Source organism: Pan troglodytes, chromosome 12, assembly GCF_028858775.2.
Source record: "Pan troglodytes isolate AG18354 chromosome 12, NHGRI_mPanTro3-v2.0_pri, whole genome shotgun sequence".
Lineage (NCBI taxonomy): Eukaryota > Metazoa > Chordata > Mammalia > Primates > Hominidae > Pan > Pan troglodytes.
Window position 1 is genome coordinate 25,286,658 of NC_072410.2, and position 25,097 is coordinate 25,311,754.

The following is a 25,097-nucleotide window of genomic DNA, read 5'->3' on the forward strand; positions in this document are numbered from 1 at the left end:
TCTAGATCCTTGAGGAATCGCCACACTGTATTCTACAATGGTTGAACTAATTTACCTGCCCACCAACAGTGAAAAAGCGTTCCTATTTCTCCCACATCTTCTCAAGCATCTGTTGTTTCCTGACTTTTTAATGATCGCCATTCTAACTGGTGTGAGATGGTATCTCATTGTGGTTTTGATTTGCATTTCTCTAATGACCAGTGATGAGAAGCATTTTTTCATATGTTTGTTGGCTGCATAAATGTCTTCTCTTGAAGTGTCTGTTCCTATCCTTTGCCCGCTTTTTAATGGGATCTTATTTTCTTGTAAATTTGTTTAAGTTCCTTGTAGATTCTGGATGTTAGCCCTTTGTCAGATGGATAGATTGCAAAACTTTTCTCCCATTCTGTAGACTGCCTGTTCACTCTGATGATAGTTTCTTTTGCTGTGCAGAAGCTCTTTGGTTTAATTAGATCCCATGTGTCAATTTTGGCTTTTGTTGCCATTGCTTTTGGTGTTTTAGTCATGAAGTCTTTGCCCATGCCTATGTCCTGATTGGTATTCCCCAGGTTTTCTTCTAGGATTTTTATGGTCCTAGGTCATATGTTTAAGTCTTTGATCCATCTTGAGTTTATTTTTGTATAAGGTATAAGGAAGCGGTCCAGTTTCAGTTTTCTGCATATGGCTAGCCAGTTTTCCCAACACCATTTATTAAATAGGGAATCTTTTCTGCATTGCTTGTTTGTGTCAGGTTTGTCAAACATCAGATGGTTGTAGATGTGTGGTGTTGTTTCTGAGGCCTTTCTTCTGTTCCGTTGGTCTATATATCTGTTTTGGTACCAGTACCATACTGTTTTCGTTACTGTAGCCTTGTAGTATAGTTTGAAGTCACATAGTGTGATGCCTTTAGCTTTGTTCTTCTTGCCCCGGATTGTCTTGGCAATACGGGTTCTTTTTTGGTTCCATATGAAGTTTAAAGTAGTTTTTTCCAATTCTATGAAGAAAGTTAGTGGTAGCTTGTTGGGGATAGCAGTGAATCTATAAATTACTTTGGGCAGTATGGCCATTTTCATGATATTGATTCTTCCTATCCATGAGCATGGAATGTTTTTCCATTTGTTTGTGTCCTCTCTTAATTTCCTTGAGCAGTGTTTTGTAGTTCTCCTTGAAGAGGTCCTTCACATCCCCTTGTTAGTTGGATTCCTAGGTATTTTGTTCTCTTTGTAGCAATTGTGAATGGGAGTTACTCATGATTTGGTTCTCTGTCTGTTAGTGGTGTGTAGGAATGCTTCTGAGTTTTGCACCTTGATTTTGTATCCTGAGACTTTGCTGAAGTTGCTTATCAGCAGCTTAAGGAGATTTTGGGCTGAGTCGATGGGGTTTTCTAAACATATCATCATTTCATCTGCAAACAGATACAATTTGACTTCCTCCTTTTCTATTTGAATACCCATTATTTCTTTCTCTTGCCTGATTGCCCTGGCCAGAACTTCCAATACTATGTTGAATAGGGGTGATGAGACAGGGCATCCTTGTCTGGTGCCAGTTTTCAAAGGGAATGCTTCCAGTTTTTGCCCACTCAGTATGGTATTGGCTATGGGTTTGTCATAAATAGCTTTTATTATTTTGAGATATGTTCCATCAATACCTAGTTTATTGACAGTTTTTAGCATGAAGGAGTGTTGAATTTTGTTGAAGGCCTTTTCTGCATCTATTGAGATAATCCTGTGGCTTTTGTCATTGGTTCTGTTTATGTGATGGATTACCTTTATTGGTTTGCTTATGTTGAACCAGCCTTTCCACCCCAGGGATGAAGACAACTTGATCGTGGTGGATAAGCTTTTTGATGTGCTATTCAGTTTGCCAGTATTTTATTGAGGATTTTTGCACCAGTGTTCATCAGGGATATTGGCCTGAAATTTTCTTTTTTTGTTATGTCTCTGCCAGGTTTTGGATCAGGATGATGCTGGCCTTATAAAATGAGTTAGGGAGGATTCCCTCTTTTTCTGTTGTTTGGAATAGTTTCAGAAGGAATGGTACCAGCTCCTCTTTGTACCTCTGATAGAATTTGGCTGTGAATCTGTCTGGTCCTGGACTTTTTCGGTTGGTAGGCTATTAATTACTGCCTCAATTTCAGAACTTGTTATTGGTCTATTCAGGGATTCGACTTTTTCCTGGTTTAGTCCTGAGAGGGTGTATGTGTCCAGGAATTTATCCATTTCTTCTAGATTTTGTAGTTTATTTGCATAGAGGTGTTTATAGTATTCTCTGATGGTAGCTTGTATTTCTGTTGGATAAGTGGTGATATCCCCTATATCATTTTTTATTGCATCTATTTGATTCTTCTCTATTAGTCTGGCTAGTGGTTTATCTATTTTGTTGACCTTTTCAAAAACACAGCTCCTGGATTCATTGATTTTTTTGAAGGGTTTTTTGTGTCTCTATCTCCTTCAGTTCTGCCCTGATCTTAGTTATTTCTTATCTTCTGCTAGATTTTGAATTTTTTTGCTGTTGCTTCTCTAGTTCTTCTAATTTTGAAGTTATGTTTTCGATTTTAGATCTTTCCTGCTTTCTCTGATGAGCATTTAGTGGTGTAAACTTCCCTCTACACAGTGCTTTGAATGTGTCCCAGAGATTCTGGTACATTGTGTCTTCGTTCTCATTGGTTTCAAAGAACATCTTTTTTCTGCCTTCATTTCGTTATTTACCCAGTAGCCGTTCAGGAGCAGGTTGTTCAACTTCCATGTAGTTGTGCAGTTTTAAGTGAGTTTCTTAATCCTGAGTTCGAATTTGATTGCACTGTGATCTGAGAAACTGTTTGTTATGATTTCTGTTATTTTGCATATGTTGAGGAGTGTTTTCCTTCCAATTATGTGGTCAATTTTAGAATAAGTGTGATATGGTGCTGAGAAGAATATATATTCTGTTGATTAGGGGTGGAGAGTTCTGTAGATGTCTATTAGGTTTGCTTGGTCCAGAGCCGAGTTCAAGTCCTGAATATCCTTGTTAATTTTCTGTCTTGTTGATCTGTCTAATATGGACAATAGGGTGTTAAAATCTCCCACTATTATTGTGTGGGAGTTTAAGTCTCTTTGTAGGTCTCTAAGAACTTGCTTTATGAATCTGGGTGCTTCTGTATTGGGTGCATATATATTTAGGATAGTTAGCTCTTCTTGTTGCATTGATCCCTTTACCATTATGTAATGCCCTTCTTTGTCTCTTTTGATCTTTGTTGGTTTAAAGTCTGTTTTATCAGAGATTAGGATTGCAACTCCTGCTTTTTTTCATTTCCATTTGCTTGGTAAATATTCCTCCATCCATTTATTTTGAGCCTATGTGCCTTGCATGTGAGATGAGTCTCCTGAATACAGCACACTGATGGGTCTTGACTCTTTTTTCAGTTTGCCAGTCTGTGTCTTTAATTGGGGCATTTAGCCCATTTACATTTAAGTTTAATATTGTTATGTGTGAATTTGATCCTGTTATTATGATGCTAGCTGGTGTTTGCCTGTTAGTTGCAGTTTCTTCATAGTGTTGATGTTCTTTACAATTTAGTATATTTTTACAGTGGATGCTACTGGTTGTTCCTGTCCATGTTTAGTGCTTCCTTCAGAAGCTCTTGTAAGGCAGGCCTGGTGGTGACAGAATATCTCAGCATTTGCTTGTCTGTAAAGGATTTTATTTCTGCTTCACTTATGAAGCTTAGTTTGGCTGGATATGAAATTCTGGGTTGAAAATTCTTTTCTTTAAGGATGTTGAATATTGGGCCTCACTCTCTTCTGGCTTGTAGAGTTTCTGCAGAGAGATCCGCTGTTAGTCTGATGGGCTTCCCTTTGTGGGTAACCCAACCTTTCTCTCTGGCTGCGCTTAACATTTTTTCCTTCATTTCAACCTTGGTGAATCTGACGATTATGTGTCTTAGGGTTGCTCTTCTCGAGGAGTGTTGTTGTGCTGTTCTCTGTATTTCCTGAATTTGAATGTTGGCCTGTCTTGCTAGATTGGAGAAGTTCTCCTGGATAATATCCTGAAGAGTGTTTTCCAGCTTGGTTCCATTCTCCTTGTCACTTTCAGGAACACCAATCAAATGTAGATTTGGTCTTTTCACATAGTCCCATATTTCTTGGAGGCTTTGTTCATTCCTTTTTATTCCTTTTTCTCTAATCTTGTCTTTGCTCTTTATTTCATTAAGTTGATCTTCAATCACTGATATCCTTTCTTCCACTTGACTAATTCGGCTGTTGAAACTTGTGTATGCTTCACAAAGTTCTCGTGCTGTATTTTTCAGCTCCGTCGGGTCATTTATGTTCTTCTCTACACTGGTTATTCTAGTTAGCAATTTGTCTAACCTCTTTTTCAAAGTTCTTGGCTTCCTTGCATTGGATTAGAACATATTTCTTTAGCTTGGAGGAGTTTGTTATTACCCACCTTCTGAAACCTACTTCTGTCAGTTTGTCAAACTCATTCTCCATCCAGTTTTGTTCCCTTGCTGGCGAGGAGTTGTGATCTTTGGAGGAGAAGAGACCTTCTGATTTTTGGAATTTTCAGCCTTTTTGTGCTGGTTTCTCCCATCTTTGGTCTTTGATGTTGGTGACCTTTGGATGGCATCTTTGAGTGGACGTGATATTCCTTTCTGTTAGTTTTCCTTCTGACAGGCTCCTCTGCTGCTGGTCTGCTGGAGTTTGCTGGAGGTCCACTCCCAACGCTGTTTGCCTTGGTATCAGCAGCGGAGGCTGCAGAACAGCAAAGACTGCTGCCTGATCATTCCTCTGGAAGCTTCTTCCCAGAGGGGCACCTGCCAAATGCCAGCTAGAGCTCTCCTGTATGAGGTGCCTGTTGGCCCCTACTGGGAGTTTTCTCCCAGTGAGGATACACAGCGGTCAGGGACCCACTTGAGGAGGCAGTCTGACCTTTAGCAGAGCTCGAACGCTGTGCTGGGAGGTCCACTGCTCTCTTCAGAGCTGCCAGGCAGGGATGTTTAAGTCTGCTGAAGCTTCGGCCACAGCCGCCCCTTTCCCCAGGTGCTCTGTCCCAGGGAGCTGGGGGTTTATCTATAAGTCCCTGACTGGGGCTGCTGCCTTTTTTTCAGAGATGCCCTGCCCAGAGAAGAGAAATCTGGCAGTCTGGCCACAGCAGCCGTGCTGAGCTGCAGTGGGCTCCGCCCAGTTCGAACTTCCCCGTGACTTGTGACTTTGTTTACACTGTGATTGTAAAACCACCTGCTCAAGCCTTAGCAATGGCGGACGCCCCTCCCCCCACCAAGCTCCATTGTCACAGGTTGACCTCAGACTGCTTCTGTGCTGGCAGCGAGAACTTCAAGCCAGTGAATCTTAGTTTGCTGGGCTCCATGGAGGTGGGACCCACTGAGCCAGGCCACTTGGGTCCCTGGCTTCAGCACCCCTTTCCAGGGGAGTGAATGGTTCTGTCTTGCTGGTGTTCCAGGTGCCAATGGGGTATGGAAAAAAAAGAACTCATGAAGTTAGTTCGGTGTCTGCCCAAATGCCCGCCCAGTTTTGTGCTTGAAACCCAGGGCCCTGGTGGGGTAGGCACCGGAGGGAATCTCCTGGTTTGCAGCTTGCAGAGACCATGGGACAAGCGCAGTATCTGTGCCAGAGTTCCTCAGGTTCAGTCCCTGACAGCTTCCTTTGGGTAGAAGAGAAAATTCCCCGACCCCTTGTGCTTCACAGATGAGGTGATGCCCCACCCTGCTTCGGCTCACCCTCCGTGGGCTGTACCCACTGTCTAACCAGTCCCAGTTGGAAATGTAGAAGTCACCCACCTTCTGCATCCATCTCGCTGGGAGCTGCAGACTGGAGCTGTTCCTGTTCAGCCATCTTGCCAGCAATTGGTTTTTATTGCGGTTGGGGAGCAAGGCTGGAGTGGGTTTGCATGATTGGAACTTCTCACTAGCTCCGAGAGAGAAGGGCTTTTTTATTGGCTTGCCCAGGTTTGGGGCTAAAGGTAAAGGGGCATCATTGGGGCTTGAAAACTATCAACAGTCGAATATCAAAAATGGAGTTAGAGTCTTTCTAACTCATGGCATCTTCTAAAAAGTATCAGGCCCTTCAGGAAGGGTGCATCTAGAATTTCCCTTGCTTCTTTCTTGACCCCAGTGCTGACTCCTGTCATTACCCTGATCATTCCTACTCTCCTGTAGAATTTGTTTCACAATAAACAGATCAAATTAGCTTTCTTTGTTTTCAGACTTTTTGTTTAAATTTATTCTTTAAGCCTACCTGTATTCTCTCTGCCCTTCCTCCCTTTCCCTCCCCCTCTTTTCTTTTCCCCCTTTCCTCCTCTCTCCTTGTAACAATCCCATGGGGCAGTCTAGACACCACTGGCTCCCCTCCCATTCTCCACTCCCCCCCCCACCCCATTTTTATGCCAGTGCTGTTAAATGTTTTTCTGTTTCCATAGCAACTCCTATAATTACCTGCCGGATTCTTCCTGCCTGCTATACAGACAAAACCAGTTCACTGAGACCATGGTATTGCAATAAAGAGTTTTACTAACATGAGGCCAGCCACACGGGAGATAGAGTTATTACTCAAATCAGTCTCCCTGAAGGCTTGGAGATTAGGGTTTTACAAGGATAGTTTTTGTGGGCAGGGGGCTAGGGAATAAGGAATGTTGATTGGTTGAGGATGGAATCATAGGGGTGTGGAATATGGTCCTCCTGCTCTGAGTCAGCCTTTGGGTGGGGGCCACAGGACCGGTTGAGTCAGCCAGTTGTCAGAAATGCAAACATCTGAAAGGATCTCTCAAAAGACCAACCTTAGGTTCTGTAGTAGTAATGCTTCCTACAGGAGTGATTGGGAAATTTAGAAACCTTATGATCTCCCAGACAATGTCCGGTTATCTCAGGCCCCTCTCATAACCCTAACCTCATGGCTTTTCATTAGTGTTCAGAAGCAGTTTCCTTTTGGGAAAGGTTATTATCATCCTTGCTTTAATGTTAAACTATAAACTAAATTCCTCCCAAAGTTAGCTTTGCCTGTTCCCAGAAATGACAAAGGACAGCTTGGAGGTCAGAAGCAAGATGGAGTCAACTATGTCAGATTTCTCTTACTGTTCTAATTTTGCAAAGGCAGTTTCACTCCAGACATTCATTGCAGGCTGTAAAAGATGCTTTGGGTAGAAACTTGGTTTACTAAAATCTTTGGCTTATATAATTATTACATTCAGAAAATCTTGATTTCAGATCTGAAGTTTAAAGTAGGTACTTCATGGCTATAAAAAAAATGGACGTTGAATAGACTATTGCTAAAAATAGATGTCTTTATTGTCAAGATAAATTTAGTTTATGAAAGGCATTTTTCTCTGATGACTTTTTGGTATTCCAAGAAAATCAAATAGGCCCCCTAAAGGGATACTTGGTGCCTCTTAGCTTTTCAATTCCTACCTACCCAATCTTTCCATAAAAGATTTTACATCAACTCCCCAGCTCAGCCTTCAATCTAAAATGTTTTTGAAAGGAGGATAGTAGGATTTTGCGGTAATTGAGTGGTACAAAGTACTGCATATTGATTTGACCCAACTTCCTGCCCAAAACTATGCTTAACAGAGTGCTGTTGTCACTGTCATTCATAAGGTCTGCCTCAGGGCAGTTGCTAAGCCATTTCTTCAGCTGTTTCCTGGCACTGCAGTGTCATCTTTCTGTGGTGTAGGAAACTTGCCCTTGACCACAAAATTGCAGTTTACTTTCCAAGCTAGTCTCTTAATTCATAGCTGCTGCTTTCTAATTCTTTTGAGCCTCAGACTATTCGAAAATATGGACAGTTCGTAGTTCTGCTGCAACAGCACAGAGAACAGCTGTATGCCTGCTTCAGCTTGGTTTATAAATACCTCACACTGTCCCTTTTGGCCCTACTTCTGTCTTTGGACAGCCAGTAATGGAAACAAACAGGACCAGCACTGGCAGGCATTTGGAAATCTTTGTTTTATTTTTAAATTTTACCTGTTCAGCCAAGTAGTCATATATCCTGCTTATGATAGGCAGAATTCTAAGATAGACCAGAATTCCAAAAATTTCTGGCCTCTAATGTACCTGTACATACATTCTCCCAATTATTCAGTCAAACACCAATCTAGGTGTTGCTATAGAGGATTTTGAAACTGTAACTAAGGCCCCAAATCAATTGACCTTTGAGATAGATTTTTTTTGGGTGAGCCTGACCTAATCCATGAACCTTTAAAATCTGGCTTTAGCAATTAGAAACAGAAATGTCAGGTATTTGAGGTAAGGGAGATATTGGATGCAAGAGAGTTTCTTTGTGCTGCTTTTGAAAATGGTAGGGTCATATGGCAAAAGACTGAAAGCAACCCGAATTTTATCAACAACCAGAATGAACTTAAAAGAACTTTGAGCTTCAGATGAGGACACATCTTGCTGACACCCGCATTTCCTTGTGAGACCTCGAGCAGATAAACCAGGCATTCTTACAGAATTGTAAGATAATGAACGGGCATTGCTTTAAGCCTCAAAGTTTGTGGTAATTTGTTACATAGTATAGAAAAGCAACACATTGTGAGTTTACAAATGGTCTTGTACTTTCCATGGTCTAGATTCTGCTCATGTCACCAAAGGAACGGAGGATGGTGAGGAGGAAGGCAAGCTGTTCCTATGAGGTCTGTGAGCAAGTCTGTCCAAGGAGTGCCCGCTCCCTTTGCTTCCTGTGGTGTGGACTGCCCAGAGCTAGAGGCAGCCTGCCCTGTTTGAGCACGCAACGACTAAAATAGCCTGCTGATGTCCTTCCTGACAGCTTTCCTCTGTTCTTGTTACTCCAAGCTACTTTGAACAACATAAGTAGATGACTCATCTCCTCTGAGCAAGGGTTCATCCATTTCTATGGGATGTGGCCCATGCCTTTCCTCTTTGATCCCTGGAAGAAAGGGCAGGGCCAGCCTCAGAAGCATTGCAGATCAAGCATTCTGATCCACTCCTGCTTCCAGGCTCCTAGCACTTCCACACTTGTCTCTTTTCCCCACAGCCCTCTCCTGCAGGAGGCCACCTCCAATCCTGTCTTCTTGAAGGATACCCCAAATTACCTGTCCATTATGTATCCTGTCTTCTTTATCTTAGCTGAGATTGATTGTACTAAAGTCACACAAGGAAAAACATTGAGAAGGAATTCACAGGGATGTGCATGAATGGTTGCCAGTTAGCCTGAAGTCTATTTGAATTGTAAAAGCATTTTTTTTCTTAAGAAAGCATACAGTTGGTGAATTTTCAGGATGCAAGGAGGATGTTTTTATTTCTATGCGCTGTTGTTTTCTACGTAAATGTCTATATGAAGCTTGAGGAAGAAGACTTTTATCTTCTATATTGTATCGATTGAGCTTCCTGCAGTATCATGGCTGTAGTTTGAGGCCCCATGTGGTTTGTACCCATTTCCCTAATTGTTTCATGGTGTCGTAACCCCACCTGGGATTGATGAGCCTGTCATTTAAAGGATCTGAGTCTCCACAGAGGCAAGAGGAATTCAACAATTTGAGTGCTTCTTGGTTTGAGGAGTTCTACTGTCTAACTCCAAATATGTTCTTACAGACCTGTTCTGGATACCTATCTATCACTGCCTCAGGACCCAAACCCTGTTCCCACTTTTTGTTGTTGTTGTTGTTCTGAACTGTTAGGCCACAGAATGATTGTGGACCTCATAATGTGCAATCCACAGAATGTCAGCCACAGAATGATCTTTGGCCAGGATTTTGCTTCCCTGGGTAAAGCAGAGAAACTCTCCTGTGGGATCCTACCTCTCCAGTGCAGTCTGTGGGCACAGCTTTCCTAGTTAGTAAAAAAAATAAAGTAACTAGCGTGATGATAGACTTTAACTCTATCAATAATTGCATTAAATATACATAATCTAAACACATCAATTAAGAGACCAAGATTGTCAGATTGAATAAAAAAGTGAGACACAACTAGCAAAAAACCTACATATATGTGTGTGTGTATATATATAAAGACTAGACAATATTTTATATATAGATAGATAGATAGACATAGACAAGTTAAAAATAAAAGGATGGAAAAGATATTACCATGTAAACACTAACCAAAAGAACCGTGAAAGGGCTGTGTTAATTTGGACAAAGTAAACTTCAGAACAAGCACTATTACTGGGAATAAAGGGGGATATTACATAAATATAGAGGGGTTAATTTAGACACACAAAAATAACAACTCGAAATATGCATGCATCTAACAATGGAGCTTCCGAATACTTGAAGCAAATATACCCTTAGGGCATGGGATTTTAAGAATGGAGTAAGGAGCTCAATGGACCACCTCAACAAACAGTACTTTAACTGATGAGAATTATTTTTTAAAAAGTTATTAAAGTTGCAGGAAATTATTCATTCAAAAAAATGTTGTAAATCTTTATAAGAACAGTGGCAGTCTCTGGCATTTGGGCTACAACCTATTCTATTATGCTCCCCACCACATACCCCTCAAGCCCCAGCTCCTTGTTATAGAAGCTCCCTCTAACCCCAGTTTATACTCTGGGACTGCAGTTTCACCCTGAGAAGGGAGGGCTACTAGCATTTCTCATCATCTCCAACTTTATGTTGCAGAAGTTCTATTTCAGGCACATTTCAGAAAGGACTGGGTCTCTCTTCACCCACCCCACTCTAGGACAGATGCTGTATCCCAGATGCAGCAGGCCTGAAACCTGGGGAACCCAATCTTGCTCACCTCACTAGTAGGATAAGTTCCACACTAGGAAGAGCAAGCTGAGAAGACCAGGGTCTACCACCCCTTCCCCAATGACCACTACTTGTACAGCAGGGCATCACTAGGGGAAAAGCAGATCAGACAACACAGACTTTAAAACCAAAAAGTTATTACAAATAAAGATGGACATTTTATGATTACAAAAGGGTCAATCCAGGGAGATATAACAATTATAAACATATATATATATATAACTAATAACAGACTCACCCAAAATATATGAAGCAAAACTGCCAGAACTGAAGGGAGAAATACACAATGCAACAGTAATAATGACAGTCTTCAGTATCCCCATTTTCAATAATGGCTATACCATCTAGGCAGAAGATAAAGATATAGAAGACTTGGAAAAAGTATAAACCAACTTGACTTGTAGACATCTGTAGAACACCATGCTCAACAACAGAATACTTATTCAGCTCAGGCATATGTAGAATGTTCTCCAAGATAGACCATATGCTAATCCATAATACAAACACTAGTAATTTTAAATGGATTTAAACAATACAGGCTGAACATTCCTAATCTGAAAATCCAAAATGCTCCAAAATCTGAAATTTTTGTGTGCCAACATGATGCTCAAAGGAAATGCTTATTGAAGAATTTCAGATTCTCAGATTAGGGTTGCTTAACTGATAAGTGTAATGCAGATATTTCAAAATCTGAAAAAATCTGAAATTCAAAACACTTATGGTTCCAAGCATTTCAGGTAAGAGGGATACTCATCCTGTACAAAGTATGTTCTCTGTCTTAATTTTCTACTGAAATAAATTGGAAATCAAAAAAGTCTTGGGATAATAAACATACTCCTTAATAATCAGTGAATCGAATAAATCAAAAGGGAAATTAGAAAATACTTCGAGATGAACAAAAACAAAACATATCAAAACTTACGGGATGCAGCAAAAACATTGCTGGGAAGGAAACATATACACACCAAAATATCTCAAATCGGAAACTTAACCTTCTCCCTAAAAAAACTAGCAAAAGAGCCAACTAAAGCAAACAGAAATAATAAAAACTAGAGGAAATAAATAAAATACAGAATAGAAAAACATAACAAAATCAACAAAACCAAAAGTTGGTTCTTTGAAAAGATCAAATTGTCAAACCTTTAGCTATACTGACCAGGGAATAAACAGAAAAGACTCAAATTACTAAAATCAGGAATGTAGGAGGTGACATTACTGTCAACTTTATAGAAAGAAGATTACAGGGCAATATTATGAACAACTGTATGCTAATTCATTAACTTAGTTGAAATGGACAAATTTCCAGAAAGACCCAAAATACACAGACTGACTCACGGAGAAATAGAAAATCTGAATAGACTTATAACAAGTGAAATGTTTGCATTAGTCATTTAAAAACTTGCCAGAAAGTGGCTGGGCACGGTGGCTCACGCCTGTAATCCCTGCACTTTGGGAGGCGAGGCAGGCGGATCACGAGGTCAGGAGATCGAGACCATCCTGGCTAACGGTGAAACCCCACGTCTACTAAAGATACAAAAAAAATTAGCCAGGCATGTTAGTGGGCACCTGTAGTCCCAGCTACTCGGGAGGCTGAGGCAGGAGAATGGCGTGAACCCAGGAGGCGGAGCTTGCAGTGAGCCGAGATCGTGCCACTTCATTCCAGCCTGGGTGACAGAGCGAGACTCCATCTCAAAACAAAACAAAACAAAAACTTGCCAGGAAGCAAGCCCTGCTCCACATAGCTTTACTTAAGGATTCTATGAAACAATCAAAGAAGAATTAATACCAATTATTCCCAAACTCTTCCAAACAATAGAAAGGGAAACAATTCCCAACTTAGTCTGTTAGATCTGTATTACCCTAATACCAAAACCAGACAAAGACACTACAAGAAAATATAGACAAATACTTCTGCTGAATATAGACGCAAAAATCCTCCACAAAATGCTAATAGATTATAAAAAGAATCTAGTGTACACCATAACCAAGTGACATTTATCTCAAGAATGCAGGGTTGGTTTAACATTGAAAAAATCAATACAGGGAAAACCAATAATCAAGTCAATAAACACAGAAAAAGCATTTGAGAAAATAACATCCTTTCATGATAATAATGCCTAACAAACTAGGATAGACGGGATTTTCTTCAACCTAATAAAGAGCATCTATGATAACCTGAAGGCTGACATCGTACTTAATGGTGAAAGAATGAAAAAATTCCCCCTACATCAAGAACAACACAAGGAGATCTATTCTTGTCACTTCTCTTCAACATTCTGTTCCAAGTTTGACCATGCCAATAGACCACATTACAATCTATCACAACATTGTGTGTGTTATCCAATTAATTTACTCCAAACATATCATGTTACTTGGGTGTGTGAACTTATGAGCTGCTGTCTGGTAATGCGTATTGAGAAGGGCAGAAGGCCAAGCCCTGGTCTTTGTCTCTTCTTGTGAATTTAAAAGGAGAGATAATCCCCAAAGTGGAGAGCCCCAGTTCCACACATACACATAAAAACTATTGATTGCCCCATATTTGTCACCACTCTTAACTGACAATGCTTAGGCAGAAGCATCGTGGGACAAAGGTGTCTTCCTAAATCATAGTTCAGTAGCCCTAGGACTGTGGAGGACCAGAGAGAGACGTTAGATGAGAGCATTTCAAGGGCAGCTGCTCATCAACTCCTTACCCTGGCAAGCTTTTCTATTCTAGGTTGAAGGATCTGGCTCTATCTCAAGGCAGACAGGGAAGAAAGTGGAGAATAATAAAGTTCGGAAGCCTTCTCATAGCCTAGCCTCTCGTTGTCAGCTCAGGCTGCCCATTGACACTCACTTTCCCTTGCCTGCCACTTTAAGGCAGCCTTCAGTTCTCCCAAGGGCTTCTCACTGTTTTTTGGTTATTTCTTGGAGTCAGTACCTCCCTCTAACTTCTAAATTTTTTCAGCATTATTGTTGTGGGGAAGGAAGATGGCAGGAAGAGCCAGCATGTACTAAATCACTATCTTTAAGGAACCTAAATTAGCCCCTGATTAATTTGTTGCTTTTTTTTTAATTATTTTAAATTTTTGTGGGTACATAGTAGATATATATATTTATGGATTACCTAAGATATTTTGATACAGGTATGCAATGCATAAAAATCACATCAAGGTAAATGGGATAGTCATCACCTCAATCATTTATCTTTTGTGTTACCAACAATCCATTTATATTATTGTAGTTATTTAAAAGGTACAGTTAATTTTTTTTTAACTGTAGTCACCATGTTGTGCTAGGAAATGCTAGGTCTTATCCATACTTTCAGTTTCTTTTTACATATTAATCATCCCCATTTCTACCCATCCCCGCTGCTATCCTTCCCAGCCTCTGGTAACCATCCTCCTACTCTCTATCTCCATGAGTTCAATTGTTTTAATTTTTAGCTCCCACAAATAAGTGAGAACATGGAAAGTTTGTCTTTCTGGGTCTGGCTTATTTTACTTAACATAATGTTCTCTAGCTCCATCCAGGTTGTTGCAAATGACAGGATCTCATTATTTTTCATGGTTGAATAGTACTCCATTGTGTATATGTACCACATTTTTTTTATCCATTCATCTGGTAATAAACACTTAGGTGGCTTCCAAATCTCGGCTATTGTGAATAGTGCTGTAATAAACATGGGAGTACAGATAATGCTACAATATACTGATTTCCTTTATTTTGGGTGTATACTTATGAGTGGGATTGCTGGATTGTATGGTAGCTCTACTTCTAGTTTTTTGAGGAACCTCCAAACTGTTCTTCGTAGTGTTTGTACTAATACATTCCCACCAACATTCCCTTTTCTCCATATCCTTGCCAGTATTTGTTGTTGCCTTTTGGATAAAGCCATTTTAATTGGAATCAGATATCTCATTGTGGTTTTGATTTGCACTTCCCTGATAGTCATATTGAGCATTTTTTATATACCTCTTTGTCATTTGTATGTCTTCTTTTGAGAAATACCTATTCAGATACTTTGCCCATGTTTTAACCAGGTTATTAGATTTTTTCCTTTAGAGTCATTTGAGTTCCTCATATATTCTAGTTATTATTAATCCCTTGTCAAATAGGTAGTTTGCAAATATTTCCTCCCATTCTGTGAGCTGTCTCTTAACTTTGTTGATTCCTTTGCTGTGCAGAAGCTTTTTAAGTTGATATGATCCCATTTGTCCATTTTTGCTTTGGTTACTGGTGCTTGCGGAGTATTACTCAAGAAATCTGTGCCCACCCCAACGTCCTGGAGAGATGCTAATTAATGTCCCTTTCTTTCAGTTTGAAAGAACTCCCATTAGCATTTCTTGTAAGATATATCTGATGTTAGTGAAATCCCTCAGCTTTTGTTTGTCTGGGAACGTCTTTATTCCTCTTTCATATTTGAAGGATAGTTTCGCTGGAAAGGATATTTTTGCCAGATATACTATTCTAGGGTAAAAGTGTGGGGTTTTTTTTGTTGTTGTTGTTGCCTTCAGCACTTTAAGTATGTCATGCCAGTCTCTCCTGGCCTGTAAGATTTCTACTGAAAAGTTTGCTGCCAGACGTATTGGAGCTCCATTGTACCTAATTTTGTTTCTTTTCTCTTGTTAATTTTAGGATCCTTTCTTTATCCTTGATTTTTTAAAGTTTGATTATTAAATGCCTTGAGGTAGTCTTTGAGTTAAATCTGCTCGGTGTTCTATAACCATCTTGTAGTTCAATATTAATATCTTTCTCCAGATTTGGGAAGTGTTCTGTTATTATCACTTTAAATAAACTTTCTACCCCTATTTCCTTCTCTACCTCCTCTTTAAGGCCATTAACTCTTAGATTTCCCCTTTTGAGGCTATTTTTTAGGTCCTGTAGGTGTGCCTCCTTTTTAATTCTTTTTTGTTTTCTCTCCTCTGACTGTATTTTCAAATAGCCTGTCTTCAAGCTCACTAATTCTTTCTTCTGCTTGATCAATTCTGCTATTAAGAAACTCTGATGCAGTCTTCAGTATGTCAGTTGCATTTTTCAGCTCTAGAATTTCTGCTTGATTCTTTTTAATTTCAGTGTCTGTATTAAATTTGTCTGATAGAATTCTTAATTCCTTCTCTATGTTATCTTGAATTTCTTTGAATTTCCTCAAAACAGCCATTTTGAATTGTCCGTCTGGAAGGTCACATATCTCTCTTTCTCTCGGATTGGTCCCTGGTGCCTTATTTAATTCATTTAAGGAAGTCATGTTTTCCTGGCTGGTCTTAATGCTTGCAGATGTTCATCAGTGTCTGGGCATTGAAGAGTTAGGTATTTATTGTAATCTTCACAGTCTGGGCTTGTTTGTACCCCTTCTTCTTGGGGAGGCTTTCCAGATATTCAGAAGGACTTGGGTGTAGTGATCTAAGCCATATCTGCATTAGGGGGCACCCCAAGCCCAGCAACACTGTGGTTCTTGCAGACTTGTAGAAGTACCATCCTGGTGGTCTTGGATAAGATCAGGAAGCATTCTCTGGATTACCTGGCAAAGATTCCTGTTCTCTTTCCTTACTGTCTCCCAAACAAACAGTCTCTCTCTCTCTCTGTGCTGAGCCACCTGGATCTGGGAGTGGAATGACAAAGCATCCCTGTGGCCACCACCACTGGAACTGCACTGGGTCAGACCTGAAGCCAACATAGCACTGAGTCTCGCCCAAGGCCCACTGTAACCACTCCCTGGCTTCCAGGTGTGTTTCTTCAAGGCCCTAGGACTCTAAAATCAGCGGATAGTGAAGCCAGGCAGGTTTGTGTCCTTCTCTTCAGGACAGTGAGTTCCCCCAGGTCCCAGGTGGGTCTGTAGGTGTGTCCAGACCAGGGACTGGAGTCAAACACCTTAGAAATCTACCTAGTGTTCTGTTGTCCTGCAGCTGAGCTGGCCTTCAACCCATTTGATGCAGTCCTACCCACTCTTCCCTCCCCTTTCCACAGGCAGAAGATCCCTACCCCATGGCCACCACCACCACAAGCCCACGGAGAATACTGCCAGGCTACCACCAGTATTCACTTAAAGCCCAAGGGCTCTTCAGTCAGCTTGTGGTAAATGCTGCCAGGTCTGGGACTCACCCTTCAGGGAATTGGGCTCCCTCCCCAATCCACAGCAGCCCTATCCGGCTGTGGCTGAGCTGGTATCCAAGATGCAAGACAAAGTCCTTGTTTCTCTTCCCCCTCCTCTCCTCTGTCAAGCAGAAGAAAGGGATCTCTTTCAGAGCTGTGAGCTGTGCTGCCTGGGGTTGGAGGAGGAGTGGTGCAAGCACTCCCTTGGGCACCCCAGCTCATGTCTCAGTAGGTTGCATGCCCCCCAAGTCTACTGGCTCCAAGCCCAGCATGGCACTAGGACTCTCTTAGGAATTGTGGTGCTTGTGGCCTAGACTGCCTTTCAAGTTTATTTAGGGCCCCAGAACACTTTAGCCTGAGGTGGCAAGGCTAGTGGGAACTCAAGTTAGGACTGCTAGAGTTCATCTAAATGCTGTCTCCTTGGGCAGGCGACCGCTGAGTTCAGCCAGATTTTGCTTTCTGCTGTGACAGGGCAGCACTGAGTTCATGGCAAAGTCTCACAGTCGCTGCACTGTCCCTCTGCCAAGTGCACAGACTCTCTCTCTGTGCCACTTGGCTGCTGCCGGGTGGAGTGGGGTAGGTGGGAAAGGGTGGCATCAGCGATTCAAGATTTTCTTCCCTACCCTCTTCATTGCCTCTTTCAGTCATATGAAGTTAAAACCAAACCAAGTACTGTGAGTGCTCACCTGATTTTTGGTTCTTATGAAGGTGATTTTTTTGGCATAGAGAGTTGTTAAATTTAGTATTTCTGTGGGGAGAAGGGACAATGAAGGTGGAGCCTTCTATTTGGCCATCATGCCCTGCCCTTCCACCTGCATTCCATTTTCTTAAACTATTGAAAATTATCAGCTGTTCACTGTTTATCAACTTTCCCAAGTCTTGAATTAGAGGTGAGCAACTAAATTGAAGAAAAGGTAGAGACAGAACTTCTTGAAGAACAAAAGCATGGTGGACAGTTGAACGAAATATAAAATGAAGTTCTGGCTCTGCGCTTTCAACTGCTCGGGATTTGAGGTTTATATGCGTACTTTAAATGTGAATTACAAAATGTAAAATTTCAAAAACCATGGACCAAAATGATTGCATGAGGAGAGGACCTTGTGAAAGAAGGGTGTATATTTGAATTAGAAATGAGGGTTTGGATTGGTATAGGAGGATAGGGAAGAAAACACAGGGCAGGCAGATTAGCAGAGCCGTGGGGGACTTGCCCATGGAACTAGCCTGGCTCAGGTGGAAGGTCTGGATTGAAAACAGGGTTACTTGTTTAGGTTGGGTCATGTGAGATTAGGAAGGAACCTAATAACTAGTGGGTGTGTATAGGTAGTTAGAAAAAGCAAGGAAGCTATAGAAGTTAGGAGGCCTGTACCAGTAAGATTAGCTACAGAAGTAGTAAGTGGACTATAGAATAAAGTTTCACTTCTAAGGCAAACCATGGCATGGATGCCAAGGGAGTCATTAAAATGGATTTGTGGATTTCAGACCATTGAGTGTGTTTAGGTTTGACAAGAGGCAGTTCAGTACTGGCGGTTAAAGTGCAGACTAGACCCAGAAGACTTAGATTCACATCCAGGTTCCAAGTGTGCCTTTGACAAGTTAATTAACTTTTCTGTGCCCCAGTATTCTCATCTATGAAATGAGTATAGTAAAAGCCCCTAACTCACAAGATTTCCTCACACAACTTTGCTACTCAGTTTCTGCTCCTAAAATGAAGAGCACGTATCCGTGGAATTTGAGAAGAGGACACAATTGGTAGGAGGCCGGGTGGTGGTACAGAAAGAAAGAAAAGGAACTGACCATTTTGTGCCCCGTCCGCCGCCTCACTGGGTTCTGAGCCTCAGGGATGAAACTTGCTTCATTGTATCCCAGCACCTGGCACTGTACGTGACATAATTGACACTCAGGAAATATTTATTGAAAGACTAAATGCATTTTTATGTGTAATTTTAAATATAAATTCGGAAAGCATTTTAATATATTTAGCTATGTATTTGTCTAACAATTTTGATTAATTTTTTAACAACTAGAAATCATCAATCAGAATTATCTGTGAAATATTTGTGATAATTTTCTTTTTGTTTTACAGACCAGTTGGAATGCCAAAAATGGAAAAAGTCTACTTACATAATCCTAGTTCTGAAGAAACGATTACTTTAGTATCAATATCTGCTACAACATCACATTTTCATGCATCATTTTTTCAAAATAGGGTAAGTTTCTCTGCTATACATGATCTTTCCTGAGTTTGAAGTTGAAATGTCTAGATTTTTATTGATGTGATTAGAATCGGGTTTGAATATTTCAAATCTGTTCCTAGATTTGTTTCACTTCCTAAGAGTGATTACTTCTACCCTTAACCATATTGTTTTTCTCAACATGAAACAGCTTAACAAATCAGCAGTGAACCTTAAATACTCTGAAAAAGGTAGCATTCTTACATTCAGTACATTTTATTTTCCTTCCTAATAATAGGTAATTCCTTCGCATTGTGTTAGTTGTTTCTTGCTACATAATAAATTACCGCAAACTTGAGACTTATGGCAACAGCCACTTAGCACACAGTTCTGTAAACCGTAAGCACACTGGGTTGTTTGTTCAGTGTATCAGGCTGAATTAAGATGTCATCCGGGCTGAGTCCTTGTCCAGAGGCTCTGAGGGGAAATCACTTCCAAACTCATTAAAGTTGTTGAGAGAATTAGGTTCCTTGTGGTTGTAGAACTGAAACCCTTGTTTCGCTGCTGGCTCTTGGTCAGTGACCCCTCTCAGCTCCTCAGGGCCTCCAGATTCCTTCTCACGGGCCATCCATCTTCAAGCCAGCAACAGTGCATCTTTCCCCTGGCACTTTGTACCTCTCTGGCATCCTCTTCTGCCTCCAGTGAGAAAACTCTGCTTTAAAGGGCTCCTGTCAGTGGGTCAGGACTCTCTGGATAGTCTCCCTTTTGATTAACTGAAAGGCAACTGGTTGGGAGCCTTAATTACATCTTAGTCACAGCCTCAGAGATTAGGGTATAAAGTCTTGGGCTCCAATTTAAGGTTCTCCTTACCACAAATATCCTCTAAAATTTTATTTGTAATTTTCATAGGAAGTATGTAAACTCATTATTAAAAACTTTTTCTCTGACCAAAAAAATAAAAATGGTATCTTAAGTACATTTTAAATTTGAGAGAATACCTAAAACTTTAATATATAGGTTTCCAAAATAATTAACAAAATAACAAAGATCAGAGGGAAGTAAATGAATAGGACCGAATTTCATCTTCCCAGAATTTTCACTGACTCCTTTGAAGGGATGTGATTGAGTAACAAAGAAGAAACCTTTTTAGCCATGTAAGATATTGGTTGCTACATTTTTATATCATTTATTTGATGTTTACATTTCTCCTTTCTAAAATCCTGTTTCATCATATGTTGTTTACTTTAGAGTAAAATTAAAAAGCATAACTTTTTCATTTAAAGGTATTTTATAAACAAGGGACTGATAAATCAGCATATTACTTCTGGTAATAAAAAGTTTAATTTTGGGGGGATCTTTGTGGAAATATCCCTTTTCTAAATTATTTCTTAAAATAGCTTTCCCTTGAGTTATTCTTTGTTATCTAAAAGATATTTCCACACTTTTTATAAATGTGCTATTAATAATAGCCTCCAACAATATAATTCTAATGCTGTGAGAGACCTGTGTATACACAGGCCGAGCTCCAGAGAGGCCTGTTCCAGTCATGCAGTGAGTGACAGGTGCCAAGGTGAAGGTGTCGGTGTTCTATTATCATCCCCAGTGATTTATATCATATTACACTTAGTGAGTGGCCTGTACCTAATAGCTTCTATAGAGAGATGTATTTATGTGTAATGAAACCATCCAGCTTTCAGGCATTGTCAGTATGCAGAGACAGGTTAGGTTAAAGGGCAAAATTGTGAAGTAAAAATGGAATCAGTTAAAAAATAGTTCACAATTGCACTATACATTTTATTTCTAACTTGTTAACTTTTTGCTAAGTCAAGCAATATTTTGTTGTTTCTGAACACTCCAAGCTTCACCTGTGTTAAAGGCCAGGGTTTTTATTTTTTTCATTGCTACCGTAATACAGAGACTAGAACAAGAGTTGCAAACAGATTCTTAAACTGGGTTAGGTAAACAATATAAATGAGGGAAGTAAGCCAAGTGGGATGTGGGGGTGTCCTAGAGAACATGTGACCCATTCGAAGAGATCAGCCCCCACCGGGCTCCAGCCCAGTGGTTACCATGTTGGGAGTCTAAGCCCATGTGCAGTTCTGCTGATTCCCAAGAAGAGTCAGAAATAAGAAGTTTCATGTATCTGCCAGTCTTTACACATTGAAAATCAGTTCAATTTTAGAAAGACAGTATGGGCCAAACAACTTAGGCTAAAGGCTACTAACTTGACATTTCTGAACTAGACTCTCCCAGGGACTATTTCTATATATGAATGTTAGGCAAAGAGAATAGTTTCTCTGGAAATTTTTTAAAAGATAAACTAAATGTGTAGGTAATCAAGGAACAAGTTAACCAATCTGTTTTGTGCTGTCAGATGATGGAATTAAACAATAAAAATAATTACACCTATCAAAATCCACATTTAAATAGTCAAGATTTAGCTCAAAGGAGATAGCCAAAATCTTTACTCTCTCCTCTTATCCTTTTTTCTTCTTCTTGCTTTGCATCTTTTTTTCCCTACAATAAGACACTGACTTAAGCTCGAGAAGTAGAGGGGAGAGATAGAATGAACTCTTGGGGGAAGAAATAACCTATTTCCTCTCCACTTCAGCTTTATGCCAACAATAAGAGCCTTGGGGAAAGATGAATAGAGTTTCTTATGTCGAGGAGAGCAAAATCTTTCTGTATGTTTACTCTAATTGCCTTTGTCATGCTCGGAATTCCTGGTCAGGTCTTATTTCTTTGACAATAAAACATTGTCTATAACTCAGAGTTTTTAGTTATTAACTGTTATCTGTACATTAACCAAAAAGTAGGAAATACAGAAAAGACTATTTTTAAATTATTGTTCAAACCAAGTTTTACATAATTATATTTTAACACACACATGCAAGTAATCTTGTTAAGGTTTTGATTTTAAGACCACCTGAAAATCAAAAAGAATAGGAATACTAAGAGAGGTGCGGGGTATGGTTGTATGACAATTTATTTCTCTGTATATAAGTTTTTGTAATTATCTATATCTGTTAATTGAATATAATTATCTAATTATAATTCAAAATTATGTAATAGACTGCATTTAGGCCATTCATCTTTCATGGCCATATTATATATAGGCCATAAAATATGCAATATATGTTTTGCATCAGAAAATACAGAATTTTATAATAATATTCTATACAAGTCCAATTGTGGAAATGGGGTGCCTTACACACAGTAGGAAACAAAAATGTTTTCTTCATTGACTAGAACCTTTTGATTAATTAAATTTTCAGACAAACTGAAGATTAGGACAAACTTTGTTTCAGTCTGTGACTAAAATTAAAATATTATAGTTCACTTATTTCAGTATACTTAATGATCAATCTCTTCTCATGGGTTGAAGGGTGTTAATAAATATTAATGATTATTTTAATTAGATATAGAAGGACATTATTCTATTGATTCCATGCATGTTTTTGGGAATTTAACAAAATGCGATGTAGCAATAGTATGGAATTTTATGCAGATAATAGAATGAAATACGTCTCTGTCTATTGATCTGGAATAATATACATGACATGCTAATATGTAAGAAAAGCATATTGTAGAGTAGAATATAATGCCTTTTTTTTTTTTTTTTTTTTTTGAGACAGGGTCTCTCTCTGTCACCCAGGCTGGAGTGCAGTGGCATGATCTCAGCTCACTGCAACCTCTGCCTCCTGGTTCAAGCAATTCTTGTGCCTCAGCTTCCCCAGTAGCTGGGACTACAAGCGCCTGCTACCACACCCAGCTAATTTTTGTATTTTTTGGTAGAGATGGAGTTTTGCCATGTTGGCCAGGCTGGTCTCAAACTCCTAGCCTCAAGCAATCTGCCTGCCTCAGCCTCCCAAAGTGCCGGGATGACAGGCGTGAGCCACCGTGCCTGGCCTATAATGCCATTTTTATATTTATTTGGGTATATTAGTAAGAGCCGGAATAAAGCACAGACTTGCCAGGTTGACTGGATAACCTAATAATGGTGAGAATGGAGGAAGTTTGAGGGTATTAGCTTTTTATTCAGTCATCTTTGCACTGTATCACTAAGTAAAATAAGCACTTGTTACTTTTGCAGTTTAAAACATACAAGAAAATGTAAATTAAAAATAGTTTTGCCACCCCACCTATGTGGAAAGAAGGAATTAATTTAACAAATATTTATGAAGTGTCTACTTAAAGTGCCAGGCACTTTTGTTTTTACCAGTGAAAACAGAGATGCTTATCATACATACTCTGGGGAGTTTGGGTGAAGTCAGCAGCAGAGGGAAGGCAAGCATGATAAATAAGTAAATTTTATAAGATCTTAGAAGATGTTACAAGGTCAGAAGAAAAGTATAAGATCAGAGACTTAGGTGTGCACAGGGAAGGCGGTGCCATTTTAAATAGGGTGGTCAGGGTAGGCTTTATTCAGAAGGTGACATTTGAACAAAGACTTGAAGGGCGTGAGGTAGGACTGTTTGGAGGAAAGTGAAATATATGGAAGAAGAGCATTCTAGCCGGAAGGACCAAGCAGTATAAAGTCTCCATTGTTGAAAGCAGGCCTGTTGTGCAAAGACAGCCAGACCAGAGTGAGCATGGGTGAGAGGAGAAGTAAGGGGGCAGACTATGAAGGGTCTTACAAACTATGGTTTGACTTGACTCTTTTTCCTGAATGATGTGGAAAGCCATCAAAGGGTTTTGAACAGAGGAATGAAATTGTAGCTTTAGGTTTTAATAGGATCATTGTTCATCAAAAATAGGACAAGGGACACCAGTCACATTGGCTGTTGTCATACTCCAGGGTAAGAAGATGATTAGATGATTACTCTGACCAGAGTGGTACGTGGAAGAGGTGAAGAAAGGAGTTGGACTTGGGATACAGGGATACCTTGGAGATATTATGGGTTCCGTTCCAGACCACTGCAGTAAGCCAGTCACAGAATTTTTTTGTTTCCCCATATATATAAAAGTTATGTTTATACTATACTGTGGCCTATTAAGTGCAGTAGCATTGTGTCTAAAAAATGTACATACCTTAATTTCAAAAATACTTTATTGCTAAAAACTGCTAATGATCATGTCAGCCTTCTGCAAGTCGTCATCTTTTTGCTGGTGGAGGGCCTTGCCTCAATGTTGACAGCCACTGACTGATCAGGGTAGTGGTTGCTGAAGGTTGGGATGGCCGTGACAGTTGCTTAAAATAAGACAGCAGTAAAGTTTGCAACATTCATTGATTCTTCTTTTCACAAAAGATTTCTCTGTAGCGTGCAATGCTGTTTAATAGCACTTTACCCACAGCAGAAATTCTTTCAAAATTGGAGTCAATCCTTTCAAACCCTGCCTCTAAGTTTATGTAGTATTCTAAGTTCTTTGCTGTCATTGTCAGCATATTCACAGCATCTTCACTAGGAGTAGATTTCATCTCACGAAACCACTTTTTTTGCTCATCCCTAAGAAACAACTCCTCTTCCATTCAAGTTTTATCATGGGATTGCACAAATTCATTCACATCTGCAGATGCCACTTCTAATTCTTTTCTCTTGCTGTTTCTACCACATCTACAATGACTTCTCCACTGAAGTCTTGAACCCTTCCTTCAAAGTCATCCATAAGGGTTGGGATTAACTTCTTTCAGCCTCCTATTGTTGACATTTTAACCTTCTCCCATGAATCACAAATGTTCTTTTTTTTTTTTTTTTCCCCAAGACGGAGTCTCACTCTGTCACCCAGGCTGGAGTGCACTGGCACAATCTTGGCTCACTGCAACCTCCGCCTCCCAGGTTCAAGCAGTTCTCCTGCCTCAGCCTCCTGAATAGCTGGGATTACAGGCCCGTCCCACCACTGCCAGCTACATTTTTTTTTTTTTTTTTTTTAGTAGAGATGGGGTTTCACCATGTTGGCGAGGCTGGTCTCGAACTCCTGACTTAAGGTGATCCACCCGCCTCAGCCTCCCAAAGTGCTGGGATTACAGACTTGAGCCACTGTGCCCGGCTGCAAATGTTCTTAATGGCATTTAGAATGGTGACTCATTTCCAGGAGGTTTTCAATGGACTTTGCCCAGATCCATCAGAGGAATCACCCTTTGTGGCAGCTATAGCCTTAAGCAATGTATTTCTTCAATAACAAGACTTGCAACTTGAAATTACTCCTTGATCCTTGGCTGAAGAATGGATG

General features: G+C 40.0%; 1 protein-coding gene across 16 annotated transcripts in view; it reads left to right on the forward strand.

Annotated features, from left to right (window-relative positions):
* Nucleotides 1–25,097, forward strand: part of TMEM131 (transmembrane protein 131) — a 241,376-nt gene that overhangs the window by 120,069 nt on the left and 96,210 nt on the right. For all 16 annotated transcript variants that reach the window (XM_515638.8, XM_016949046.4, XM_016949047.4 and 13 more), the window contains one exon: nucleotides 18,839–18,962. In XM_515638.8, coding sequence (XP_515638.3) covers nucleotides 18,839–18,962 — 124 coding nt within the window. The remainder of the gene's footprint in view (nucleotides 1–18,838; nucleotides 18,963–25,097) is intronic.